General features: G+C 39.5%; 1 protein-coding gene across 2 annotated transcripts in view; it reads left to right on the top strand.

The window, feature by feature from the left end:
• Window positions 1-1977: 1977 nt before the first annotated feature.
• sorcs1 (sortilin-related VPS10 domain containing receptor 1) overlaps window positions 1978-27358 on the top strand; it is a 43522-nt gene continuing 18141 nt past the window's right edge. The window contains exons 1-11 of one of the 2 annotated variants that reach the window (XM_010784170.1): window positions 1978-2803; window positions 15691-15758; window positions 16836-16935; window positions 17170-17328; window positions 18733-18806; window positions 22675-22739; window positions 23258-23376; window positions 23717-23806; window positions 24371-24427; window positions 24638-24817; window positions 26593-26739. In XM_010784170.1, the coding sequence (XP_010782472.1) occupies window positions 2087-2803; window positions 15691-15758; window positions 16836-16935; window positions 17170-17328; window positions 18733-18806; window positions 22675-22739; window positions 23258-23376; window positions 23717-23806; window positions 24371-24427; window positions 24638-24817; window positions 26593-26739 (1776 nt within the window). In that variant the 5' untranslated portion in view covers window positions 1978-2086. The remainder of the gene's footprint in view (window positions 2804-15690; window positions 15759-16835; window positions 16936-17169; window positions 17329-18732; window positions 18807-22674; window positions 22740-23257; window positions 23377-23716; window positions 23807-24370; window positions 24428-24637; window positions 24818-26592; window positions 26740-27358) is intronic. The other variant, XM_010784171.1, reaches the window with a different exon arrangement.

Raw genomic sequence — 27358 nt, 5'->3', positions numbered from 1 at the left:
CATAATATGGTAACGTACAGCTCATGCCATGTCAACAGCAATGTATGGGGTTTGATCTCAGCTCTGTCAGATAAATTCAGAATTGTAAACAAAAAGTAAAAAAAAAATGAAGATAAAAGCAACAGTATCACTCTTATCCAGAGCTTGAACTGAAATTCCAAGATCTAAAACTTGATTAGTCTACAACATTTTAATAGCCAAATCATTGTTTCAATATTTTTAAGGCGCACATATGTAAACATGCTTTAGTTCCAGTTAAAACAATTTTACAATTTCCGGCTGTTCACTGATCATTGTAAATTCAACATCTTTGGTTTGTGGGCTGTTTTCCAATATAGCAAATAATTTCAAAATGTCACAGCCTCCTTCCTCCTCTGGGAAATTGAGATGGGTCTTTTTCATTTATTTCTGACATTTAAACAATTCATTGGTTGATTGAGAACACAAATCACTATATTAATCAATATTCATCCAACCTGTGGTTGCACCCATCTCTACTTTTCACACAGAAGTATTACAAGCAAAACATGACCAAATGGCAAAAAACGAGGCATACACAAACCCAACATGTGCACACAACCATCCGTTACTAAACTCAGCAGACAGGTCAGGCAAGAATCCATAATGATCACCTCACAATGTCGTTGCAGATGTATCCCAGACAAACAGCAAGTCAAAAATACATAGAAACAGTCGCTCAAGTCCCCCACACTCACAGGCACTACTTTCTGAGACGTCGTCTGAATTGTAATAGTTTGACTGTGCATTAGGTTTGCATTACACTCAAGACTTGAGCTTTTTAGTCAATGTTCTACATGATTGAAATTCTCAGTCAGCCATCAATCTGCATTATAGACTGGTTTCCCCTTGTCTGGTGGGAGCTAACTGAAACAGATTGAGACAGCTCTTGCTCACTGCATCACTAATGGCTGCCAATGAAAGACATCTCTGTGCAGTTGACCCGTGTGTGGAACAGGATCACGTCGCAGCTCAGAGCGATGTGGAGAACACAGCTCAATATAGGGAGTCTCTTCGGCATCAGTCACCAGTCAACAGCATCCTCATCCTATTGACTAAATGTTGCCTAGAAATAGAATCTAATCACGGGGTTTGGACAGGCTCTAGTTCTCCTAATGGTTTACCATTAGCTGCCTGGAACAAATCCCAAAGTATGAGGAAATATAACATTATATTCCAGGGTGTCTGCGTGGTTACAGTATAATGGGTTCTCGGTTATTGCCATGGACGCTGCATGTTCCTGTGCTTAGATACATACAGACATAGGGTTGATTATTAATCTCTTCTTTTGTTTGAATGCTTCTCAGTATTCTATGTCAAAACCCCCAATATCAACCTGAGGAAAGGACACAAAAAACAGTATTTTGGTGGGTAGGCATTTTCTCCACTCAGCTGTGTTGTTTGGATAATACAGGAGTGCAGCCTAAGTGAAACAATTTCGAAGCCATTTTGCAGAGGGGCCACAACAGAATCATTACCTGCATGGAGTAATTGACAGTGAACACAGGCATCCTGTTAATTGATTACCAAGGCCTGTGCTAATGGAAAATGCAAAGCCTCGTTGTATCTCCCGTAGAGCTCCTGACAAGAGCATTTCTACACAAAGACAGGCAGAGGCACACCCAATAATGTTTCTAGACTTTTCCTCAGGGAGCATTAGAATACCTTTCAGATATTCCAATGCATAATTACCTACAAGATGATGATCCAGTCAAAGATTGCACAGTGGAATATCTGGCACACTGCTGATCAAAAACAGAATAAAACCCCCCAGGGGGTAACCGTGCCTCTACAGAAATATAACTGAATTAATGGTACGCTGCTTTTTTCATCCAGGTTGAGATGAGGATGCGAGGGTATGGGCCCCTCTCCCCTCTCGTCCAGAATTCAGCCTCCAGCTCCTCCTCTGATGCATCGTTTGCATCAGTACTTGGGAACACTTGTCCGCGCGCTGCTGCACCTCCCCACAGTGCATTCCCGGACTCCACTTTACCAGGTGATGACAGACTCACGCTCAAGAGTGAAAATGACATGTTTTTAACACGCCTGAAGTCGGAATTAACGTAGAATGGAGCGTCGTCTCGGTCACTACGTTTTTATCTTTTTCTCTAAGTGGATTTGGCTCTTCACCCTAACTTCCATCCTGGGCGGAACAAAAGGGGAGATAAGGTGCATTCCCTCGTGCCAGCTACCGCTAATTACAGAATTTCCCCGGGACCTCTCGGAGCTGGATTTCACTAACTTTGGCGAGGCATCAGCGGAAGAATTAGTGGGATTTACGGAGGGATCACCGGGCGCCAAACCCAACGCCGGCGGGGAGGAAAAGCACACGGTTGCGGAATCAACCGCAAGCGAAGAAAGTTCGTCGAAAGTGCAGCCTCGCTCCGGGGGAAATAAATCAAGCTGTCCCCAGAAGGACGCTTTGAACGATAAGCAAAAACTTTCCCACCCGAAAGAGTTCACTGGAAGTGCTTCACCCGCGGCTGCCCCTTCCCCCTGTAATGGTAACGTAACCGAAAATAGCACCGGAGATGGAAAACATAACGAGGAAAACGATGGGGAGCATGTTGATGTGACAGTTAACGAGGATAACGATGTGGCCAGTTGGAGACGAACCCGGAGTGCGAGGAGCGCGGAGGCTTGGTCCGGGTTCAGAGCCGAGGACGGGGAGGACGTCTCGTTCTCGGACCTGGAGGAGTTGGAGCTCACAAGTTCGACATTTGCTCTCGCCGGGGACACGGCTCATAACCAGGCCATGGTGCACTGGTCCGGACAAAACAGCAGCGTGAGTAGTTTATGTTCCCCAGATTTACGCACGGACCTGTTTTGACGCAGTGGGGTCAGTGTTGTTCACTCACCAATCCTGCACAGTAATTTAACTCATTTATATCAGTAGTTTTAGGAGATGAAATATTTGAGTGCTGAGCTGATGCCCTGGCAAGTCAGAGGGATTCAATTTTGCCTTGCCCCCCCCCTCTTTCTTTCTCCCTCTCTCCTCTCAATATACCATTGTTTATTGATTAGCTGACTTGGCAGGTAGGCTGAAGTTTAAAGTAATACAAATAATTAATATAAGTTTAATGTTCTGCCTAGAGTTGTGCTGTTTAAAAAAAAAATCGAATCACTGATTTTGGCTTTAGGCATAATCTACGATTTCCTGTGGATGTGATAGATTTCTATGCAGCTGTCTTATTGCCCTATATGCCTTTCTCAAAAATAGAAATGGGTGTTGTTTCTAAAGGATAGGTATGCAGCTCAATGAGCACAGATACTGGAGGCTAAAAGTGAAAGTCATTATACACCAGATAGGTTAAATAATAATAATAATTTCATTTTTATAACCTCCTTTACACAAACAATGTTACTTAAAGTGCAACAAAAAAAGAACCTTGAGAAACTCAATGAAGTACAAAATAGCATTAAAGTAATATTGTCAAATACTAAATATAGGTACAGGGAGAGATTAAAGACAAGTTGAAAAACAACATCGACGTGTTGATGTGTTTAGCCTCCAGCTAACCCAGATTGGGAACCTCCCATTTTTTTATCTATGATTCTGAACATCTAACAACATACAACGGAGGATGTAAGTAAATCTGAAGGCTTCAAAACCATAGGGGTCTTCGATGTAAGCCATTTAAAGCTTCACTGTATACACAAGCAAAGGGACTTACATACAATCTTAACATCTAAGATTCTTGAAGCCACGTACAGTTCAGACAAAAGCTTTATTTTTTCTTGTTTTGATCAGGAGTAAAGCAGCAGAGTTTAAATCATTTATAGTCCCTAAATAGACTTAAGACCTGTGAGATGTGTTGTAGTCAAGCCTGCTTGAGATGTAAGCACAAATTTGCTTTTTGGAATGTTGTTGCTTTAAATTGCACTCTTGAAATATTTCCGAGCTGAAAGAAGCTGATTTGGAGGTGTGATTCATTACTATAAGCAGCATCTCACACAATTTCAAGGGCTTGATGTGGGGAAACCAGAGATCCAAGATGTTTACGAGGGTGCATTTATTTTGGCCTTGGGGCTTAGCAAAAGTATTTATGTCTTTCTTGTATTTCCTTTAGTCTTAGATAATAATTACGAATGTATAAAGTGCAGACAGGCTGTGAGCCAGTTTATCACATTTCAATAATTTGGTTCTACATATACTGTAGGTTCATTGTCTTTCTTTGGCATAGCTGTGAAAATTGATGTTATGATGACATCATCTGAAGGTACTGTAGACTAAGAAGACCTCTGATGTATTAATGATTTAAAACAGGGTCAGCAGGACCAACCCATTTCACAAGGACAACAATGCTGCAGTCAAATGCCTCCATTGCATCCAACCACAACTAAACCTGGAATCTAAAAACATACTTATATCCTTTTCAAACTGTTGCCTTATTTAAAGGAATAGTTTAGCATCAGGGGTCATGCACTTATTTGATTTTAGCCTCTCATGTTCCAGAGGCGATTTGAGAGGGGGAAGCCATGCCCCTTGTTAGCAAAATCAACTAAATGTATCACCCTTGTTAACCTACCATCTCCATTTTCAGTGCTCTAGCAGCAATGAGAGTGCAGGGCAGAGGGGTTGTTTAATTGAATAATGTGAGTCTATTCTGTTTGACTCACTGGTCCGTTATCTGACTGGGGTTTGTTCACGTTAGAAGCCTCCACTGGTTGCAGCTGCACCGCGTCCAACGGAGCTGATCGCTGCCACACGGCTTATGATTCCAGCAGACGCTCAGCAGAGCATTTCAAAAGCAACTCTTACTGTGCTGAGTATTGATAAATCCATGCTATCTGTGGTGCTGAAGTAGATGAAGGTAGGGGGGGGGTTCTCCTCCCCTGTTGAAAAAGAATAGTGCTCATGACTGTACGTTGAATATGAGTATGTAAGGAGGGAAGGGTGTTGTTGGAAAGTAGGCCTACCCGTCTGCCATACTTTATACGTGCAAGTATTGGTGAGAAAGAAAATACTTGGAGAATAACAGATGGTTACAATCTAAAGCTCCTTTTGATCGATTTTGTAGCAGTATTATCCCCAGGATTTGGCATCATTGTTTTTCACAGTTACATATTACACGTTATAGTCCTTCTTAGATAATTCACACCTAATGTCACAGAGTCCAACCCCACACTTCTAATAATTGTTTAATGTGTGTGTGTTCCAACTTCTGCGACATGTGACAGCCCCCTTTCTCTGTGTAGGTACAGGCCAGGTGATCACAAAGAAGCTCACAGATTTTCCAGCTGGTTTCCAAAGTGGCCAATTTGCTTAAACGTCTTTGTTTAACTTGTCATAGTCCAGTTATAATGGCTCAACCACTTTCCCTAGGTATATGAGGAGATTTAAAAGGGGTTTACCACATTAATAGGCAACCTTATCTTACAGGCTAAATAAGAAGAAGCAGGCAATTTGTAAAATATTTAAGTAGATCAATTGGGGAAAGAGAAGAAAGGGTTTTGGGGCTGATTCAATAGAAGTATTGAGTATTCAATAGACGTAATATCTCCTTTTGTTAATGTGACTCTGTCTCTGTGAGAAAGTGCTGCCTTGTTTATACACTGCAGGCGGCTTCACCCGTTGCCAACAAATCACATATCTTAATAGCGCAGCTTACTGTGATTTTCTTCTTTACAAATTGTGAAATCTGAGCAGTCGTTGAGTTGTGGGCCTACAGAACATCAGCTTCTTCGTCTAATCCTAATAAGGACTATGATGTTTACTTTTTTCTGTCCAATTCAAGACTTTATTTTTTTATTCATTTTCTGTTGAATAGGTTTGATGTTATTGTTCCTTTTATAATATGTGCCTTTATCACAAAAACTTAGCTGCAGTTTCATTTAGCTTTTTAGTCAACATGAAAATCAAGGATAATGTTGCTTTTAAGGCAGTGATTCATGTGGTTTTTGTATGTCACTATAGCCTAGAAGGTCAAATTCTCATTTTCTAGGCAATTAAGCCTTACTGAAAAGATAAGTTTATGTGTTTACTTCATTCAGAACTCTAACGTAGCACCAACAGCCATGGCCTAAAACACCTTATCTACAGGAGCCAGTACGGTTAGATAAATAAATTCTATCCTATTGTGTTGCAGAGGATGTTAATCATAGACTCACTTGACCTTTTATTAGCAATCAGCCAACAAGACATCATGTTTATCTAAAGAAAATATAAGTGAAGGTTAGTGTGCAGGGAGTCAAGTCTGATTTTGATTCGTGCATCTTGCTCCAGGTGGGTGTTGGTAAAATGCTCTATCTGTCTACTGCTGACCTACTGCATGTCCCGTTGCCTTATCTCTACACAAGGCTGTTGTTATGTTCCCAACGTAAGATAAAGAAAACTTGCAAGAAAGCCATAATGATACCAAACCTTCTCAGACATTATTTTAAGAATCACCTCTTTGGATCCACACTTTCATGTATTCAATTTGAATTCAACAGCATTCTGACTTTGTAAAATGCAACTGCGTTAAAGTGGGAAGACACTGTTTGTTTGGTTGATCTAATGCTTTGTTAACTCTTAGATAGGCCTTCATAGCCCATAGTCTGCATGGCCAATACGTCATGAAAAGTCATTCTATGGGGGCCCATATTGAACATAATATATAACAGTCAAGAGCCGCGTTCACACCGCAGTACTTTTCCCACTTTAGTTCCGATATAGTTCCGAAATGTCGCATTCACACCAAAAAGAGCCGGAACTCAAATTAGTTAATGAGAACCTTTTTACCCCCTTTTCCGTCAGTTTTCAGTCCCTGCTGAGAGCAGGTACTTTCGTGGGAGAAAAAGGTTCCTATGTCTGATTGGCTGGGCGGTATGCAAACCACGGCCCGTAAAACTCCCAAAAGGTTTTGTGAAGCCGCCATTTTATTATCCTTGCATTAGCATTATTAGCATTAGCATTAGCCCAGCGCACAAACGCAGAGAGACTAATTTATGGCAACACAAAAGAAAACATGGGAGCGGTGGAGATGAGGAGGTGTCGGCGTTCTGGCGATTTACTCGGAAGGCTTCCAGCAGCTTCTACTGAAGCCAGTCCCCAACTCCGGGGACTTCCGGCCGGGGACTTCCGGCGGCAGTAGCCTATACGCCGTGAAGTTGTTTGCGGCCTGCCAGTAAACCCAAAGCAGAAGAAGAAGAAGTGACGTCAGCGGCTTCATTTGCCTAATCCTCCCCCCAGGGACTTATTCCGGTGTGAACGCGATCTGTACTTAGTTCATCAGAACTAAAGAGTTCTGATGAACTAAGTTCTGATGAACTAAAGTGGGAAAAGTACTGCGGTGTGAACGTGCCTAAGAACATTATTTTTCGATAAACCCTAGAAAATCACCCAATTGTCAAACAGGTGATGCAAGACTGTTCTAACTGAATGTCTAACAGCAACTAATTCGTCAAACATGTTAGGGCCCTCTACACCTGTACATTTGAGCTTGACGCATTATGCAACTTCTCTTCTGTTTATTGCCAGAACAGCAACTTGAACATCAAGAAGCTACCCAATATACGCATAAACAAATATTCAAATCCAGCCAATATTTGATGATCAGGAGATTTGACTTGGTAAGCATATTTTGGTTATACTGAGGTGCTCTAGTTTCATCTCACTGTCAAAGCACATGCAAGTAAGGTGAATCAGAAAGTGTAATATACCTTTATTTGCGAATGTGTTTGTCATTCTGCGTTAGACCTATCAAACTGCCTTGGGTGTTGCCTAGTGCTTGCTGGTATAAGCTTCAGCCCCTCATGACCTTGAACACATGTCCTTTTCTATTTCGCCTCAATCCAGCTGTTAAAGATGCTATGTGTTTAATTTGAGTAACAGTAACATTCTTAAAATAAGTAAAACAGGCAGCAAATTGTGTTATTTATTGCATAAACCATCAGGATGAGTAAAAAGGTACTTGTGTCCTTATTAGCCGCGTTCACACCAAGTACTTTGCCGTACTTAGTTCCCAGCACTTAGTTCCCAGCACTTAGTTCCCCTATGGAACTAAGAGCCGATCGCGTTCACACCGGAATAAGTTCCCTGAGGGAAGATTACGCAAATGAGCCGCTGACGTCACTTCTTCTTCTTCTGCTTTGGGTTTACTGGCAGGCCGCAAACAACTTCACGGCGTATAATGCCACCCGAAGTCCCCGGCCGGAAGTCCCCGGAGTTGGGGACTGGCTTCAGTACTGAAGCCTTCCAAGTAAATCGCTCGAACGCCGACACCTCCTCATCTCCACCGCTCCCATGTTTTCTTTTGTGTTGCCATAAGTTAGTCTCTCTGCGTTTGTGTGCTGGGCGAATGCTAATGTTAATAATGCTAATGCGAGGATAATAAAATGGTGGCTCAACAAAACATTTCAGAGTTTTACGGGGCGTGGTTTGCAATTTGCCCAGCCAATCAGAACTGGGGCACTTTTTTTTCCCACAGGAGAGTACCACCTCTCAGCAGGCACTAAAAATTGGGGTAAAAGTTCCCGTCACTAAGTACTCTTTTTGGTGTGAACCGGTGTGAACGCGACATAAGGGGTACTAACGGAACTAGACGGGAATAGTAGGGGGAAAATTACTCCGGTGTGAATGCGCCTAATCTAATGTGTTTGAAGAAGACACCGTGTTATCTCTAATTTCTCTTCTTCTGGTGATCCCTAAAACATCCAGGACATTCTTAAGAGTTTTTGTCCCAAAAATGCAAGCTGTTGATAGACAGCCTGTGTCCGCAATGCACTGCCTTGAGCTTAAGTAATTAATTATTCATTTATTTATTTAGTTTGACACATGTTTTGCTTTCGGACTCCATTTCTTTGCAAAAAGGGAGCTCATGTTTTGTGTCTCCCCTGAGGTGAATTTCTGCTCCTGTGTACCACAAACCTTCTCTTTGTAGCATTTTTTTTTTTTTTTCCATCTTTGGCAAAGGTCTTTCATGCTTGAGAAAATACCTTTCCTCAGCCTTAAGCAACCACGAGGAGCCACTTAATTAGCAGCTTATTCTTAAAATGCCTCTTCCATCTTACAGAATGTTTATGCCTGGCTCAGGGGTGCTCAAATCCATGTTTTATTGTATTTTCAGCTCTTAGGTTTGTGTGTCAATATGGCTTAGCAACCGGTTGAAGGTCAAACAGAGCGAGGGTTATTTCAAGGTGGAGGGAAGTTCGATTCCAGCTCATTGTGAGATGTGAATAACATTGTTTTAGTTACAAGGATTTAACTGGACTCTGAAAATGCCTGCATAAAAGCAACACAAGTATACATTGCAGTGTCCACAGTATGTTCTGCAGTCCATGTGCAGCACGGCCTAATGGATGTCAGACACTCGTCATTTATTATTCTGCAGAAAATACCAATGTGACTTACATCAAGATGAATGCCAAACTAGATTTTTTCAGGCATGATTAATGTGTAAATTAATTCCATGAACAAGAAACTACTGAGAAAAATACATTTGCCATGTCTTCTCCCATGTCTCCCCCAAATATATACATCCAAATTTCAAAACTGCACAATATTTTAAAATGTAACTGTTCAATACACACAGTATTCAGTTTTCAATGAAGTCAAAGTCAACTTTATTGTCAATCTTTCAGTTTGTGTGTACAGACAGAGAGATCGAAATACAGTTTCCCACAATCCCAAAGACAAAAAATACAAATATATATAATAATATGTATATACCTATATATATATATACACACACACACAATCAACAGACATATTTATACATATGCACACATTAAGACATACATAAAAGCACAACAATCAATATATACAAAATAACAGTCACTTCAATATCTTTGGGGGAAAATACTATAACTAAGAAAGTATTTACAGGACAATTCGTACAAAGATTGCAGCTTGCCCAACTGCAAACATCAACACTGGGGCCTTTTTTGTCTGCAATCATACGTGTCCCCCCCCCGGCTGTCAATGTTGCACCTTGAGGAGACCTGATGTTCTCAATGGTTAAATTAAGGTTACTCCTGAACACCTATTTTACAATGTATTGTCGCCTACCTTCCCAACATTGATTCTTCCTCCTCAGCATGCCATCCTAAACAGCTGGTGCTGAACACTGTGGTGCATGTGCCCTCCTGCAGCTTGTTGACATGCTCGGACAACCCTTAGGCTGCTGCTGTCAGTACGGACGCCCACCCACCCCCCCAGTCTCCTGGGCGGCCGTGATGGACAGGCTGCTGAGGGTGGAGAAGTTGCTATAGTGTTGTTTAAGGGAGTGAACATCATATATCCTGCTGAAGAAACATACATAAATTCATGAAATACATATTAATAACATCACCACGACCAAAACCAAAGACAAAGAATGTGTTTTTCCTCCACAAATTCCAGGATGTGGCATTGCCTACGTTGCATGGATAAACAGATCGGCTGGTTTTTAAAGCTCAGCACTGCACACAAACTACTGGCAGCTGAGCTCCGCCAAGCCACCTAGCCTTCCTGTGGTGAGGATCTCTTACGCCTTGAAATCCTGCAGAGTGTCTTTTATAGACCAGCTGTGCCACCCCCCCTCCCCCGATTTCTTTTCTTCTCCACCGTGTGCTGTCTAATGGAGCAGAAATGATATGAAAATCAGCCAATGATTTGATATGAGACCATGGATAAAATGTATTTGGCTGTAACATTGGTATTGAGACCTTACCTTACATTACTACTCTATTTATTTGTTATGTTGCAGACATGTCTTTGTGTTTGCACTTTTTTGTGTTTTCACTTAAGACATACTTATGTTGCATTTTAATAGTTATATGCTTCAATGCATGCATCCCAACACTCTACCTTACAACACTTGACAGGCCACATCCTATTGTTACCACCCCATTTGCTTATTGTCATGCATACAAACACACACCTTTACAGAATCCTACACACACACAATCCTAAACACACACACACACACACACACACACACACACACACACACACACACACACACACACACACACACACACACACACACTTGACCTCCATGCCAAATTTCAAATTGGCAACCAAGGCAAAAACTGTGGCTGCCAAGGAGTGTCTGATTTTTCTGGGACCGACCGACCAACCACAAAACGACAAGCGCTGCTGGACGGTTATTCACTGCTGTATTTTATTAAATGTATTTTCATGTCTTTAGCTGATTGGTGAGTTTTAAAGTTAAACCAACACCGTCAGCACCTTAGTGTTTCATGAATCAGACATACCTGTTGCTGCCGTTGTTGTCAATATACTGTTTTTGGCCATTGCTCAGTCACCCCTTCATTTGGTGAAGAGAAGTCTCCTATTTAATGCTGACTACCTGCATTACTCATTCACACAGCATGAGTTACACCATCTGGCTGCAGTAAGAAAAGCCTCACATTCAAAACCCAAACTTTGATTTACACTGGACTTTCTTCTTTGGATTTATAGTGATGCAAAAACAGGAGGTTTCAAACACTTTTAGTTCGCCCGGCTGAAAGAAATCCTTCCCAAGCATTTTTTATCAAAATCAGCTGTTTAATGTTATTTATGACTGGAAAAAACGCAATTTATTAAAGAGTCCAGGGAGCTTTTAGTTTGTTACATGCAACTAAATCTGCTGCCCTCCCACTCAGCACTTTCAAACTTAATTCTGAAGACTTACAAGTAGTTTGGAAAAACATCCTTGCAAACTGGATGCAAACCTTTTGGTTGGGGTGAAAAACCTAGCCTCCAGCTTTCTAATCTCGCCTGCATTGATCAGCCCCCTCCTCCTGCACACGCAAACTTCCAAGCTCAGCGGGCCGCTGTAGCTTAGCTGCTGAACCAGCCTTGACTCTCGTTTATGTGAAGAAGCAAATGGTGCGAGAGTAGAAGACCGTAGGAAAGCCGTTTCAGATGACTTGTCAACCAAGCTGCTACTTACACACAGGGCCGGCGTCTCGACACGACGAGTCCAATAAAGTCAGACACTTTCTGTTCTGCTTGAAAGCTGTAACACGGAGTATCTGTTCTCTGTCCATTTAAAATATCCGTTATTTGATGTTCACAGATCAGTGGTATTACCATCTGCAGAAGTAACAGTATGCTGCTATCAGTCTCAATGCGGCTGAACTTTACTACTTCAAGGAACACGATTTTCAAAACTTCCAGTCATATTAATACCCTTCAAGGGCTTAAAGCAGTGAGCGAAGATGTTTTGTTCACTTTGCTTTTATTCCTCCTTGTATAGGAAACATCAGGTTTTATTTGAACAACAATAGTTTATTTGAAGTAGCTTTATAATTCATGATTGCAGTGACCTGCCATCCATGTGAGAGCCAAACGCTCTGACTTCAAACAACCTAGCTTCAGCACAACATCTGGCCTCTGAGGAAATGTTGCCTTTGTTAATGAAGTGATATAAATTGATGTGGCAGACAAAAGCCTCTTTACATTGCGTTTCTCACTGAGGTGGTATTGAAGTATACAAGGATGAGCTTTACTGCAGGCTATTGCTGCAGAGTCTCAGGGCCATCAACAATGTAATAGAAAATGACAGTTATTTTATTATTAAAAGTGGTAAATTATGCTGTTTATAGGGATTTGATCATACTTGCTATACTGGCATCCAAGCTGTGTTTTTTTACTCCATGGAAGGCGTTCCTTGTCACATTGTTAATACTTCGTGGGTGTTAATATCTTGACGGCAGGTGTTCTCACCCTTCTCCTTTCAAATTATATATCTTATTTATAACCATCAAAGTCACCAGTAACCAATGAAGTGAAATTATCATTAAGAAATCTTCTTTGTCCTTTCAAAATGTGACCTTAAAAGCTTTATCAATAAAGCCGCTATTATTTTGTATCAACAAACTTTCGTATGACTATATGGCAACTTACCGCTACATTTGGAGAAATAAAACCTTTTAAATGTATTAAAAGTAAAGCATTAGAACCTATCCCAAAAAGAAAAACATGTCAATGTTTTAATTTCAATTGGTTGATCCTATTCAGCGCTAAAGATGAGCTTGATCCATCCCATCATGCATTAGGCAAAAGCCTTCGAAACACAACAGGCATGTGACCATTTTTTGATGTGTTTTATTTGTCTTCATTGTTAATATTCCAGTCAGTAACTCTTGTAACAATTGATTTTATGGAATCATCCATCTGTTTAATTGCAGTGGCTGAATGTGATGACAGTATTATTGATGGGGCAACTTATTTCCAACAGCTGATAAGTCTGTCTCTCCAGGATGGTGAGAGTGGGAATGAATCGTAATGTGTATTCTGTCGCTCCTTTCATTTGTCTCAGGTGTTCACCCTTCAATAACAGAATCCCCCCTTCTCCTCTTTAGACTACACCTTCATTTCTCAACAGTAATCTCTTCACCCTAAGCCCTTTAAATCACTATTAAGCCTCTATTCATTCTTACATAATGATCAAATTCATCCCAGTCCATTTACCTTCAAGGTTTAAGATTTACAAAGGATTAGAGGTTGAAAAATCAATTTGCATGCTCTTGGATGTCAAGTAATCCAGTTTGGAGGTATGTAGGTGCCTCTGCTGTGTTAATGGGCTGTGCACTACATGGTTGCTGGCATCCAAGCAAATGTGATACATCTGTTGAAATGTATTGGGAAATTATGAATTGCATAAGGCATTATTACTCATCCATAGGGGGATTTCTGCCTTCATCCAGTATATGGTGTGAGCAATTAAAGACCTTCGTCCAGTGATTTCAAAAAGCAATGTAATGTCTTACAGTATGTGACATGCTGAACTTCAAACGGCCGTTTCACACAGAAATATCTACAAAGTGAATATTATAGCACTGTATTGACGCGTTGAGCCATGGGGCTTCACCTTTCTCTTTCAACGTCCCTCAGAACAGAGTAAGCAGGCGAAGTTGGATGCAAATGACATCAGACTGTAATGCTGGATACTTACCAAGCGAATGCATAAAGTTAATTGCCAGACAGAATGGGGGATATATTTTATCCTAATTTTCAGACTGCTGCATGTTGTTTTATTGCTTATGACGGTGTCCATGAGGGTAAGACTGTTGGAAGGTATAGGCCATTTCATTAGAAGCCATTAATCTCTGCTACCCATTCTGGACACTTGGTAGTGTAGTTATAAAAAGCTACATGGATTATCTCTGAACTAGCGCTCATATATAAAGGATTTTCATACGTAAGCTTATCTACAAAGGGGGCAAGTTATAACAAATAAAGCAAAACTAGTTAAGTTTAAATGCATTGCATTTTTGTAAAGATGTTATTTTGGAACTTATTTTGCAATATTTAATTGAGATATCATGAAGGTAAAGACAGAAGCCATACATTTATGATAAAAAACACAAATAACATATATATAAATGTGCAGGACATGTACGACTTTTTAGGACAATTCATATACTGAATTGTTTATGATGGAGCTAAGATAATTAATAGTTTAATAAATAAATAGAGCAACAGAAAACATGTTTGATACTTGCTTCTCTTTGATGCTTTACTGTGTTTTATTTCCTAACGTTTTGGGCTTTTGTTCAAACAAAACAAAACAAGACATTCAAAGATACTGTTTAATAGTCTTACACAAAAACACAAAACCAGGAGGATTTCATTCGCTTGGGTTATTCTGATATTGGTACAATAATTACATATTGGATATTGAGTGGTCCATATTTAGGATGGAGTCGCTGTTGGTTGATGTTTTGCACTCATAAGTCAGAGTTACTGTTATTGTGGTTTTGTTGGTGTTGCACAAGTTGGTAGGAAGTTGTTATTTACACAGCTCAAAAAATCAAAGATACTATCATTTTTGGACCTTGGGGTTTCACATGTTTGCACAATGTGTGTTTGTCACAATAATTTTTTGAAGAAGTCAGCGCTTGAGTGTTTTGAATTTCTACGAGCAAGGTTTTAAAAAGTTCAGATTCGTTGTTTGCATGATGAAGTGTTTCCTTGTTATAGAGAATGTTACCCCAAACAGTCATAACACTCGATAATTAGAAGATAGCGTTGAAAAGATGCCCAGAGAGACTTCCCCAGGGAGATGTATAGTCTGCAGATTTTACGATTGCACAGTGCAGGCAGGGCGCACCACACGTTGTGTAAAGGGTGAAGGGCACAATATAAAGGGCTTTTTGTCTGTAAAGGGCTGTTGAGATTTTATCAAGAGGATAAAATGCATTCTTTTGGACATAAGTTGTTGTAATAATTGTGGTTTTGTCTGGGGCTTTACTCATTAGTGATTCCATGCATATACCAACACATATATTGGGTAATTTACTAGACATCTTCAAATATACAGCCTTTTTGTATGTATATCAAGTAAAGGCACTTTATGATCCTCTTCAAAAAAATTGTCAATGATATTTACGAGGTCTGTCGCTCTGTGCCTGAAATGAATTATAGCTTTGACTTATTTATTCATTCAGTCATGGTTTACTAGTGGAAGCCTTGGCTGGTAGTCTACATGGTCTTAAAAGCCATTACATTATGCATATGTGGTCAGCTTTCCCACAGAGAATACAGAATACGCGTGTGGTTTATAGCATTACAACTAACCGAGGGATGGGTTGACATGCCATCACAGTGTTCGGTTTTTAATAAACACATGTCTGTCATGGAGCTTAAAAAGCCTGCATGGACGACTCTCTTCTTTTGTTTCACCCTGTGACACCTAGCTGCTTCTGATGATAGCTCTCCTCTGAAGCTAGCTATCTGTGTGATCTGTTTTGTAGGTGATCCTCATGTTGACAAAGTACTACGACTTCAACTCTGGCAGAGTAACGGAGAGTTCATTATGGAGGTAAGATCTTCTGTCTGTTATAACAAATCAGTTCGCTACAGAAAATGATACATTAGCTTTGTTCAGTGTCTCAGATACATTGGAGTCCTATCTAAGTTTATATATAAGATATATAATAGTAAACCTCTTTGATGTCTTGTGAACATATAGTTAGTACCCACTACTGTGAAGACAGGTAGCATACATACAATGCTCAAATGATGGAGACTACTTGACTAGAACTTCACACAACTCCAAAAATGTTTATCTCTAACTGCTGGATTTGTAAATAATCAACCATCTGCTAACAAGGTCACAATATTAACTCAAATAAAGGTTGTACGTCAGTGCTGTGAAAGAAAGCTTTCCGCTGCAACAAAATACAGTATTTGCAAGGTCAGTTTATTCCTAAGTGAAGAAAGGAACTTGAAGAGATGACATTGGGGTTTATAAAGGTCATGACAAAAGTAACATTTTCAGAAGGAAAACCATGTGGTATATTTATTATAATTATGTACAAAAATGCCACATTTTGGTTAATATCCAATGTGGTCGTTGCGAACTGTTTAAATAATGAATAATGAATACTTATTTGCCATTTCACACACTCAAATGTTTCTGAAATGCAACCAAACAACTGAGACCAGCATAATATGTTTATTGATTACAATTTATCCAAAGAAGTGATCTAAAGTTTGTTTGTTAATTGTTTTTCCTCTGGTTCTGAAAGTTCCAAAAACATTTGTAATGCTTTATGTTAAGTCATCTTAAGGCAATGATGTCCTCTAATCCTCAATATGATTTATTAAACATGGAAATCCAAAGCTTTAGATTTATGTTTTTACCCCAAAGCAGCAATAATATTACAAGTATTAATAATGTTTCATCCCCTCACCACACAGGATATTCTTGTTTATTTGGATAATTAAAAGAATCTCCATTCATCTAGCAAATTGCTTCAAGACTTCTGCTGTTGCAATTTTCTGCTTGCCTGATATGCTTAATGACACCATCAGCATCTTAACTAGAAGGTGAACCTTCTTTCTCCTTTTCTCTCAGCACAACCTGTTTTACTTTATCCTTCCAATTAAACTTTAGGTCAACGGACTATGGGTCGACATATGAGAAGCTTAATGAGAAAGTTGGGCTAAAAACCATCCTGAGCTACTTGTATGTGAGTCCGAACAATAAAAGAAAGGTAAGTGTGCACATGCATCTTATTAAAAATCACGACTCTGAATTGAATAAATCGGTCATTATTTTTGCTGTGTAACAGAGGTTTATTTTAGTATCTTCACTACAAAGCAACCCTACAGGAGTCTGCACGATGCGTCTGTTCCAAACAGCGCACAAGTACAGATAAGCCCTGAGGAATAGATGCTGTCGACGTGGGCCGCTGATTCCCCCCGTCTCCTTTCTTGTCTCGTCTCAGATCATGTTACTTACCGACCCGGAGGTGGAGAGCAGCCTGCTCATTAGCCTTGACGAGGGGGCGACCTATCAGAAACACAGCTTAGCCTTTGATATCCTCAGCCTGCTGTTTCACCCCGAGCAGGAGGACTGGATCCTGGCTTACAGCCACGACCAAAAGGTAATGTGTAGCTGTCAGGTGTCATCAAAATAACTGGAATCAAGAATGAAATGAAAATGTGACAGGAAAGAAATCTCTGGCTGCTGAATAGGTGTGTAGGATTTTCTTGCTGCTTATCATGCACGACTTAGCTCAATGTGAGATTTCTGCCAGACTCTTCTTGCCATTATATATTATATCCTGTTGTGCCACAGATAAATTGATGTCTTCCTGCAATTATACGAAACATAGGTTGTTGTCACGCTCCAAACATTAATTTTGATAATAGCGGCCAGCTTTCAGGACATGGTGTTCATGAGAGGAGACATCTGCCACTGAAGCCAGGCTGCCGGTGCCAAAAGAGAGGCAGCCCATCACCTGCTCCCTTTATCAAGTCATAATGTCTGAAGCTGAATCCAACTCTGAATTATGTCCCACAAAACATACAGGAAAGTTAACAAGGAAGACACATCTAAACACACAGTAGGATGCATAAACACACACACTTTTTCATTACCCTGCCCAAGAACCCTGCTTTACTCAAAACCACACTCATCAAACTCGGCCTTCCCAGCCTGCTCTTGGAAAAGTTGATTTTCCAAGAGAAAAACCGTCAAGGTCTGAGAAGTGAGATAAATGGTGCAGGGAGGAAGATGAAAGCTTACTCGAGACCCATCAACGGGTCAAAAAGACGATCTCAAGAAGTTTGCTTTAAGGTCATTCAGTACGTCTCTGTAAATCGCAATTTAAACTTCTTTTTTTCCTTTTAAACTGCGAAAATTAATCATAGCTTGGTTTCATTTTACATGTATTGATTGTCTGTCATGTCTTTCTAAAGTGTAAAGCTCTTGGATAAGTCTAAATAATGTTGCTTATCCTTGTAAAGCTCCAAGCTTTAAATGCTTGCAGCTCGATCATTATGACAAGATGACAGGCTTTCTAAAAGCTTCAACACAAGTCCAGTAAAAAGAGGACTAATGGCTTTATCAAATAAAAGGACTACAATGACACTTAAATTAGTGATTTTATAACACCGATCAAGCTAAAATCCTGCCGAGTTACTTTAGTAAGTAGACATTTTAATTTAATACAGAGGCCAATTAGTCTGTCCTCGCCTACCCTCTTTTCTAAAGAAACAGATTGACTAGTCTTATTACAATTTCCCTTTTTTCTGAATATCACTGTATTTGTACAGGAACTGATGGATTTTCTCGTCACTGATGCAATTTCACAAAACACACACGCAGTAGTGCATAATTCAAAACAACATCAACACATTGACGCCATAAAATCTACAAATCTTGAGAGCTTCTTGATAATACAGTTAGACATATATCAGGGAATAATTCTCTTGGACATTCTGACTTGGAACATTATTCTTTATACTGTAACTCATTTGGTTAATGCATTCCTCTCATCTTTCAGCTCTACGTCTCTGTTGAATTTGGGAGGAGATGGCAGCTCGTGCATGACAGCGTCGTCCCCAACAGATTCTACTGGTGAGATAAACCATCAGTCTCTTTCAGAGGGATGTACTGTTGGCAGAAATGCTAGCATATTTTGATTTACTCTGAAAACATGATAAATAATAAACAAGCACAGGACAATTAATTATACATTAATTAATGAAAATGAATCCAACTTAGCACAGCAGCAGTACAGAGCCTTTATGTACACTGTGTTCTCTGGGAAGTAGTAGAAACATGGAGAAAACATGAGTACTGACCCCTAACATCAATATTAATGCACATTTCTGATTAGTCAGCAGCTCATTTAAAGTCATATCTGCAAATATGTTACATGTTATTTAGTGGGATCTGAACATGAATAAAAAAAGAGTTAGGTATACGATTTAGATATGTAATGAATTTATATAAAGTGGATTTATTTTTTATATCGGTGGTGGAAGGACTCTGCTTACCTGCACACGCACTAATACACAAACTTGTAAATACTTGGTAACAAGTACATTTTCTGTATTTAAATATGTACATTAGTATCATCAGAGAAATGTGCTTAAAGTGTCGAAATTAGAAGTACCTATTTCACTGATAAAATATCAATATCAATGCATCAAACCTGTGACAATGTTGTTTTGTAATTCTAAAATCTTAATTTGAAAAGTATCAGATAAGTGAAGTAGAATAATAAAGTAGCATCAAATGAAAGTACTGTAGTATATTACACATAAATGAGACTTGTTCAGTATCCAAGCAACTACTATAAACCACTGATAAACATGCAAATATAACCAAAACAATAAGTAATATTTGTTTGTTGGGCTGATGTTAGGATATCACAGTATTACAAATCAAGTTATATTCAAATATTCTCACTTTATTCTCACTTTAGTATGAGACCCTATGTATATTGTACATAATTGGCTCTATAGTGGCAGAGCAAGTGTGTTAGCGATATTAGCTGTTGGGTGCTGATACAGGGGTTATGGCCCAGGATAAATGTTTAATTTATAACGTTTTTATAGTTGTTGGCTACAGAATCCCTTTTCACACGTATAGCTAAAGAAGCAGAACCACTGAATAATCAAAGAAGGTTAGAGTGACCTGCGGTACTTGTTCCTGCAGCTTTTGCATTGGTGTGGTAAATACAAAGACAACACACTAACAACAATATTAAAGTTAATACAAGTCCACAAGGAAAAAGGAGCTGACAAAGTACACAAAACATAGACACACTTTAGTTTAATGAGGCCGAGGTTTTTTATCCTCAGAGGAAAGTTGGTTATGACACTAATTTGTTGCGGGCGGTTGAAGAGTGGGAGGTGTGTGGCGCAGTGGGTTGGTGCGTTGGTGTTCGGATCAAGGGAGCACAGGTTCAAACCCCACTGCAGTCAGCATGCCGTTGTGTCCCTGGGCAAGACGCTTCACCCCAAATTTCTCCTGTGGGGATTGCCCACAGTATGTAAGTCGCTTTGGATAAAAAAGTAACATGTAATGTAATGAAGAGAAATCGATATCCTTCACAAGAGTTAGTGACTTGTGTGTGTGGTTGGTAAGGTTATTTATTGTGTCTTGCACACACAAATTCCCATTCCATGTGGACTTATAGGATGCCAAAAGATTCAGTTCTTTATTATTATCCATCCAGAGAAACTCATCAGAAACGAAAGATAGATTAATACGAAGTATAGGCCCTAAATCATCACATAATGGCCAATAAAACATGATCAGTCATCTTCAGTCTCTCCTAAATCACATAACTAACGACGCCTTTTCTCTTCGGGGAAACAATTAAATCTTTTCTCTGTAGCTAATGGTAATGTACCTGAGCTCATCTGTGCACTGCACACAGAGATCTTTGACTTTTAGCTCAGTTCTGCTTCACATAAGGCTTTACACTGGTCCTTTCTCATGAGAGCATATGTTTTTAATTTAGGTTTGTAGCAGACATCAAGAGACCCTCTTTACTCATTCATCAGGGATCATTTGCTCGGAGCTTCTCACGTATAACACTGCACTGCTTTGTAAAATACAGAATTAAGGATACCAAATTTAGATTTCTCCTCACTACACAGAAAAGTCCATGAAAGAATATTCATCTCTAATAATGAAGTGCTGTAAGGGCATATTCACGTCAGATGTTTCTACTGTAAAATAACAGTTTCACAGTGTCTTAAATCAAAATATACCATTTATATCTTGAGTTAAGATTCTAATTAAGGTCTATGGTGTCTGATATTTCTTTAGCATCGTCCTGAGGCTGCAGTGTTTGAAGATGATCTATTAAAAACCCTAATTTTTCATATTCACACATGCACTCCCTTATATCTTTGGAGGAATAAATCAACTAAAACATGTCAGGAAACAACACAACACGCTGCCCACACCGTCAGAAATCAAGTTTGATAAAACATCTGTCATCACAACCTGCTCTGCTCAAATTAACTGCTAAATTCTGACAAACATGATTTGCAAAAACATGCTAACAGCCGCCCTTGCTAGACAGACATAGTGGTATGTGTTAGCTATGGAGAACACTATGTAACACTGCAGGGCTTTATTTAAGAGCAAGTGCCACTGTTCACTGATAGAATTGGATGAAGTATTTGACAGAAAGTCCATTAAAAGAGATGGAGCTGTGAGGCAATTAAAGAGTGCTGAGGGAAGCAGGACGGGGGGCTTTTTATATTACAGTTCAGACACAGTATGGAAAATGAGAAGAAAGCCATCTACTGTCACAACAGCTGCTATTAATACAACAAGTGGTCACTCCTGTCGTCCTGCCGTCATGAAGTATCTCTATTGAAAGTGAATGAAATGGCTAAGTGCACCTTACCCATAAAGTGCAGTGCGGGTCAAATGTCCGTCAGGCCGGTGTTTATAAGGTTGTTGTATTAAAGACCTTGAAAGAAAAGTTAAGATCACAGCTGAAACTCATATTCCCCATCCCACATACAACTTTAACGTTAAATATAATGTAAACTCAAAATACTGCATTTCTGATAAAAGGAAAACAGTCTGTTGCTGAGAGTTAAATGCATGTAACGTGTGAGCTGTTTACATTTTCGATGTATTTTTTGTATAGAATAATGCCTTTGGTTATCAGCCTTTTCTGTATTTAGCCACTTAATGTTAAAAAAAATGCAAAACCGTTAAAATCTCAAGTTAAATGGTTTGTACCAAAGTTTAGAACCTAGCACTCGCAGATATAACATTATGATAAAAGGCAGAGGAAAGAAAAACATAATTTTCTAATAATACTAAATAGGACACATTTTCTCTAATTATACTTTCTTTTGTGAATTACCGGATACTTTAACTCCTTCAGAACTTGTACCAGCTATTCATAAATCCATCTCTCAATTTGTGTGTAAATGTGGTTATATCTTTACATTTTAATGGTATACGGCAAATATGTTAGTAAGCTAATATTAGTATTGCCATTTAATTAAGTAAGATACAATTAAAGCTGGCAGTTAACTACGGTGTGTCAATTGTTTAGTAACAGCTAATCTCTACATAAAAAAAGTGTGTCCCATTTGAATTAAAAAGCACTTATCTCTGCTTGCATTATAGGCTAGTTCAGACCCTACAAAGAGCTGATGCAGTCATCTCCTTGAGGTAGAGACTGTCTCAGAGGCCTTGTAAAAAATATAAAAAACTACCCAAGAGGAAAACTCAGTCTTTGGCTTAAAAATGTATGTACACGTTTAGTTTTGAATGGGCAATTTGCTGTAATGAAGCTAAAATAACAGGGTTGGGAACCAATTACTGTGACAATGACTTAAATGCGGGCATATGATGTAAATATTGAGTCACACAATGTCATATCAATGTCAGTATTAATGAATGAAGGCTGTCCTTTAAGCAGAAATGTAATGTTTCCTTCCTGTTTGTCACGGTGCAGGTCCAGGCTGGGCTTAGACAAAGAGCAAGGGATGATTCACCTGGAGATCACCATCTCTGACGGAAGTGAGTCATAAAATGATGTTACCTTGGCAACGCAGAAAAGTAGACTAGTGACATTTTTAAAGAGATTTTGCATGAAAATATTCACCTTTATTATAATTCCTGAACCTTAACTTAGAAAAACAAGTGAGAGCTTTTTTTATGCAGTACTAAAACGTGCGTTCCTATCTGAATCGGCTGCATGGAGACTCTTCATACGATTAAGCTAATTCATCTTTCAACGGCCAGGCTGTGACTTGGCTCTTTTTATTGGCCACAGTGCAGAGAGGGAACTTCCATAAGGCCTCGTGTGTTAATGCCCCGTCCCCGGGGGAACCGCCTCGTTTGGCTGACGCTAACACACTGGGACAGCTCTCTCTCTACTTGATCTATTAGTGAGAATAAGGTTTGGCCTTCAAAATGTTGCCTCTATGGCTCACTTAAAACCATCAGCATAAGCTAAACCTTGATTGTGGACTGCAGACCGTTGTTTGTTTTTCTCTCTGTCATATTTTTAGCACTCATTTCTTGCTTACCCACAGGGTCACAGTACATAACTTGTAAACTTCAGAATTGCTCTGATGGAAACAAGGGCAAGCCTTTCCCTGGATTTATCATCCCTAATTCCCTGGTGGTTCAGGATGAATACGTTTTCATCCAGGTGGGTTTTTATTGCAAGGTCTGGCTTCATTAAAGAGCAATTAAAAGCTGTAAAACCACTGCATTCAATCGTAACTTAATGTACAGTCATATTTTTCATTAACTAGAAAGGGGCCATTATCCTGGGAAAGGATGGCATGAAATGTAAATCACTTTGTGTATTTTACTCTAACATCATTCTGCCATAATGCACAACATCCTAATTAGGAGGAAACCCAGAGTTTTGGTGCTGGCTTAAATGCTTTGATACATGCTGTTAGCAATCAGTGTGCACAGTGAGTCTTAGTAATATTTACCTGAAATGTGATTTAACTGCTAATTTCACTATATTGCCTTTCCAGGTGCCAGTAGGTGGTCAGTCTGTCCATTATGTGTCCTATAAAAGAAATGCTTTCTACCCAATGAAGCTTCCCAAGTATACTCTGCCAAAGGTAAGACTGCTGGAAGGGATGCAGTGTTCGGTGAGTTGCAGAAGAACAAGTGCGGCATTCATTTTACTGTGAAACACTCCATTTATTCCCGCAGGCTGTTTTGTGGTATCATGATGACTTAGTGAGGGATGCTTAGCTGTTCCCGGTTAGTCATAATGTTTGCTGACAAACCCATTAAATTGTTTCCCCCATTATTATCCTCCTCAAAATTGATTTTGTTATACATGATTACATTTTTAGATGTTGTGCTTATTTAGGACCAATGGATCGTCTTTTAATCAGTTGCCCTCTCGTCTGTATCAACAGATACAGATAATGTGAATGGATGCAGAGCTGCACATTTTCCCCATAACTCCAAAGGAAGTTTTTGAAGCAGAGAAGTAAATGTGCTTTTGCACAGAAACAGTGTTTTGCTCTCAACCCCTTTTGCTCAAAGCCCAGCAGGGTGGCTTAGTGGTTTTAGAGAGAATGGTGGTTATAGTCACAACAACAAGGAGAGATTTATTGCCTGCAGTGTTGTTTCCATCCGTCCATCCATCAATCCATCCACCTATCCATCTATAGTGTCAACATTTCCTCGAGATGGACACACATCCCCTACCTCACCTCACTCTGGAAAAGGTATTCAGTAAAATTAAATGGAGCCTGTCTTCATCTTTGAACAGGCTGCTGATCCTGGCTGAATGATGTCATAAGTAACAAATCGCTTGCTCGCTGCTTGAACTCTGAAGCCAATATGCTCACACTTATATGCAGATTTTTTTTAACTCCTTTGGATGAATGCCTAAAACTCGATGGCATGTACAGTACTCATGGATTTCATACATTTAGGACCTGCAGATAATCAGCACAGATGACAACCAGGTGGTGGCAGCGATTCAGGACTGGCACCAGAACGACTCCTACAACCTGTACATGTCTGAGTCCAGAGGGCTGTTCTTCACCCTGATGCTGGAGAACGTTGTGAGCAGTGGAGGACCGGAGGGCAACATCATGATAGACCTGTATGAGGTAGGCAGTGGCGGTGGAAAACTCATGTTGTCTGAAGGGCACCAGCTGTATGAGCAAGGCATTAGAACGCAAAACGTTTCCTACCGTGAAGGGCTGCCTGGAGGGCACTACATCATGTTTTCATAATTTTAAGGTCACCCTAGGGGGCACTTGTTTTCTCCATGTAAGGACACCCTACAAAGCACTTTATCATGTTTTCTCCACTGGAAGGGCACAGGAGAGGGCACTTTATCATGTTCTATCTACCAAAGTAGTATCCAAGATGGTACTTAAGCTGTGTGTTTTCGCATTATGTCCACCAGTTGTTTGGTGGTGCTGTCTTCCTTTACAAGTTTTCATCTTATTCAGGCATTTCAATCTCAATGGAAATCCCTGACCTGGGTTCATAAGTGTTGCTGTTTATAGAACAATGTTTCAAAATCAGTAAATGTTGACAATTAAACCAATCTATTGTCCTCTCTTCTTTTGATTAAAAGTGGCATTTGCCCGTTGTTATCTCCTGTAGCTGATTGTGATGACATCAGCGGCCTTGTTTATCACACCAAAACATTTTTTTTCAGCTGTCCAAAACCATGCATTTGCTAATGTTAAGAGAAATACAAAGATGCATTTCAAATTATAGAAAAGAGAATCTTTGCTTGAAAAATGACTCAAATTATTAACTGATTATCGAAGTTAACATAATATTGCAGGACAAAATTGTGTTCTTAGGATGACATGTTTTGACTTTTTATACACATAGTTACCAATAATGAAAATAAAACGTAGCTGTACTTTAGTAAAGTACCTCTTAAATGTATCCATCAATCAACTCACACTTACATTTAATTCCGAATCTTCAACCCATCTACCCTTTATGTCTTTTACAATGAGAAGAAACAGTGTATCTTAGAGCACCATGCATGTCTAAATCGCTTGTTTGGAAGCTTTAAAGAGATCAAGGTCTTCTGACAAGTAAAGTAACAACAGACAGCCTCCAACTTTGCTTACAGTTAAAGTTGATTTTCCCCCGTGCTTTTCTTAAGTGTACCCTGTGCTCAGATCTCTTTGGTGTCTCGACAACAATGGAACAGATGTTGGTGCATTGCATTCTGCAACTGAAAGACTTTCTCTTTCATATCCACTTCCTGTCGGCTTTTATTATCTGTGACATTGTAACATGTAACAAATGTAGTAGGTGCAGTCTTCAGGTAACGTACCAACTATACATTAGTCACTTCAAACACATACAGGGTAAAAAAGCAGCTTTAACTTGTAAACGTTATATCTGCGTTGACAGATGTGCTTTGAGGTTCCCAGTGACTGCACATGTATGTATCACTTATCGTCATCTGCAGCCAGCACTAAAAGCCTTCTAGTTTACGAATGCACACCGCAGATAGCCATCAGCATTGGTTATTCTTACTGCTCACTGACCTCCACACACATTGTTGGCCTAGAAATATTTAGCTGCAATGACCAAGAGCAGATATGTAATGGAAGAGGAATGTGTGCTGAAGAAATAGTTGCATGTGAGAGTCTGCGTCTCTGTGAACATAAGTACAAAGAAGAAGGAATAGCTCAGTGATGCGCCATATGTTGTTTTGATTCTGCAGAGTCCTACAGATGGTCAAAAATAGTGCTCCCTGTCAGAAAAACTATCACATTCAGACATATTTTCCTCTCTGATTCAGGCCCGCAGCTTTACTTAAGTCTGAATAATTTAAGGTTTCTTTTTTTCCTTCCCTTTTTTTTCTTTTTTTCTCCCCACCGCTCTCCATCTCTCATGTTTGCAGGTTGCCGGGATTAAAGGGGTGTTCCTGTCAAATAAAGTTGTAGAGAACCAAGTGAAAACTTATATCACATACAACAAAGGCAGAGACTGGAGGCTTCTTCAGGCTCCAACCACCGATCTCCAGGGAAACAAGGTCTATTGTGAACAAGTAAGTGGGCCACTGACAAGAGATACATATTTGGATTACCATTGTGTGCCTACAAAAATACTACAACTGGATGATGCCATGCTGTGGTCAAAGGGAAAATAAATGTAATTACATTCAAACAGCTTGGACACGACACCTTTGCCATGATTTACCATAGGCCTACTGTCACTCACTATTGTGTCAAGTTTTAATAACATAAGTTATTTCAGCATAAATGTCTTTAAAATACAACATGAAGTCATTAAATTAACCTTATGTTGTTGTTTTGAGTATAAATAGTATAAGCAGCAGTGGTAGTAGTATGTATGTGAATAGCTTATTGGGGATTTTATCATAATATATCATATGCTGAATTGTATTACATTTTCTATCATAAGTATAAAAATGTGTTTTGAGTGCAGTGTAGTAGCATCTTTTTAAACAAATTATATAATATACAATTTAATAAATCAAGTTAGAAGGACTATAACCGGTCATTATTCATTACAAGAGCTAATTACAGCTTCAGTCAAAACTGTTTTTAGTTTTTTTGTTCACTGTTCAAGATAAGTTTGGGTACATGGCAGCAAGTTAAACACTTTAGTTTATCACATGCTCACAGGGTGAGACCAGGTACTAA

Source organism: Notothenia coriiceps, unplaced genomic scaffold (assembly GCF_000735185.1).
Source record: "Notothenia coriiceps isolate Sejong01 unplaced genomic scaffold, NC01 NC01_scaffold00026225, whole genome shotgun sequence".
In the NCBI taxonomy this organism is placed as follows: domain Eukaryota; kingdom Metazoa; phylum Chordata; class Actinopteri; order Perciformes; family Nototheniidae; genus Notothenia; species Notothenia coriiceps.
This window is presented reverse-complemented; position numbering and strand designations above follow the sequence as displayed.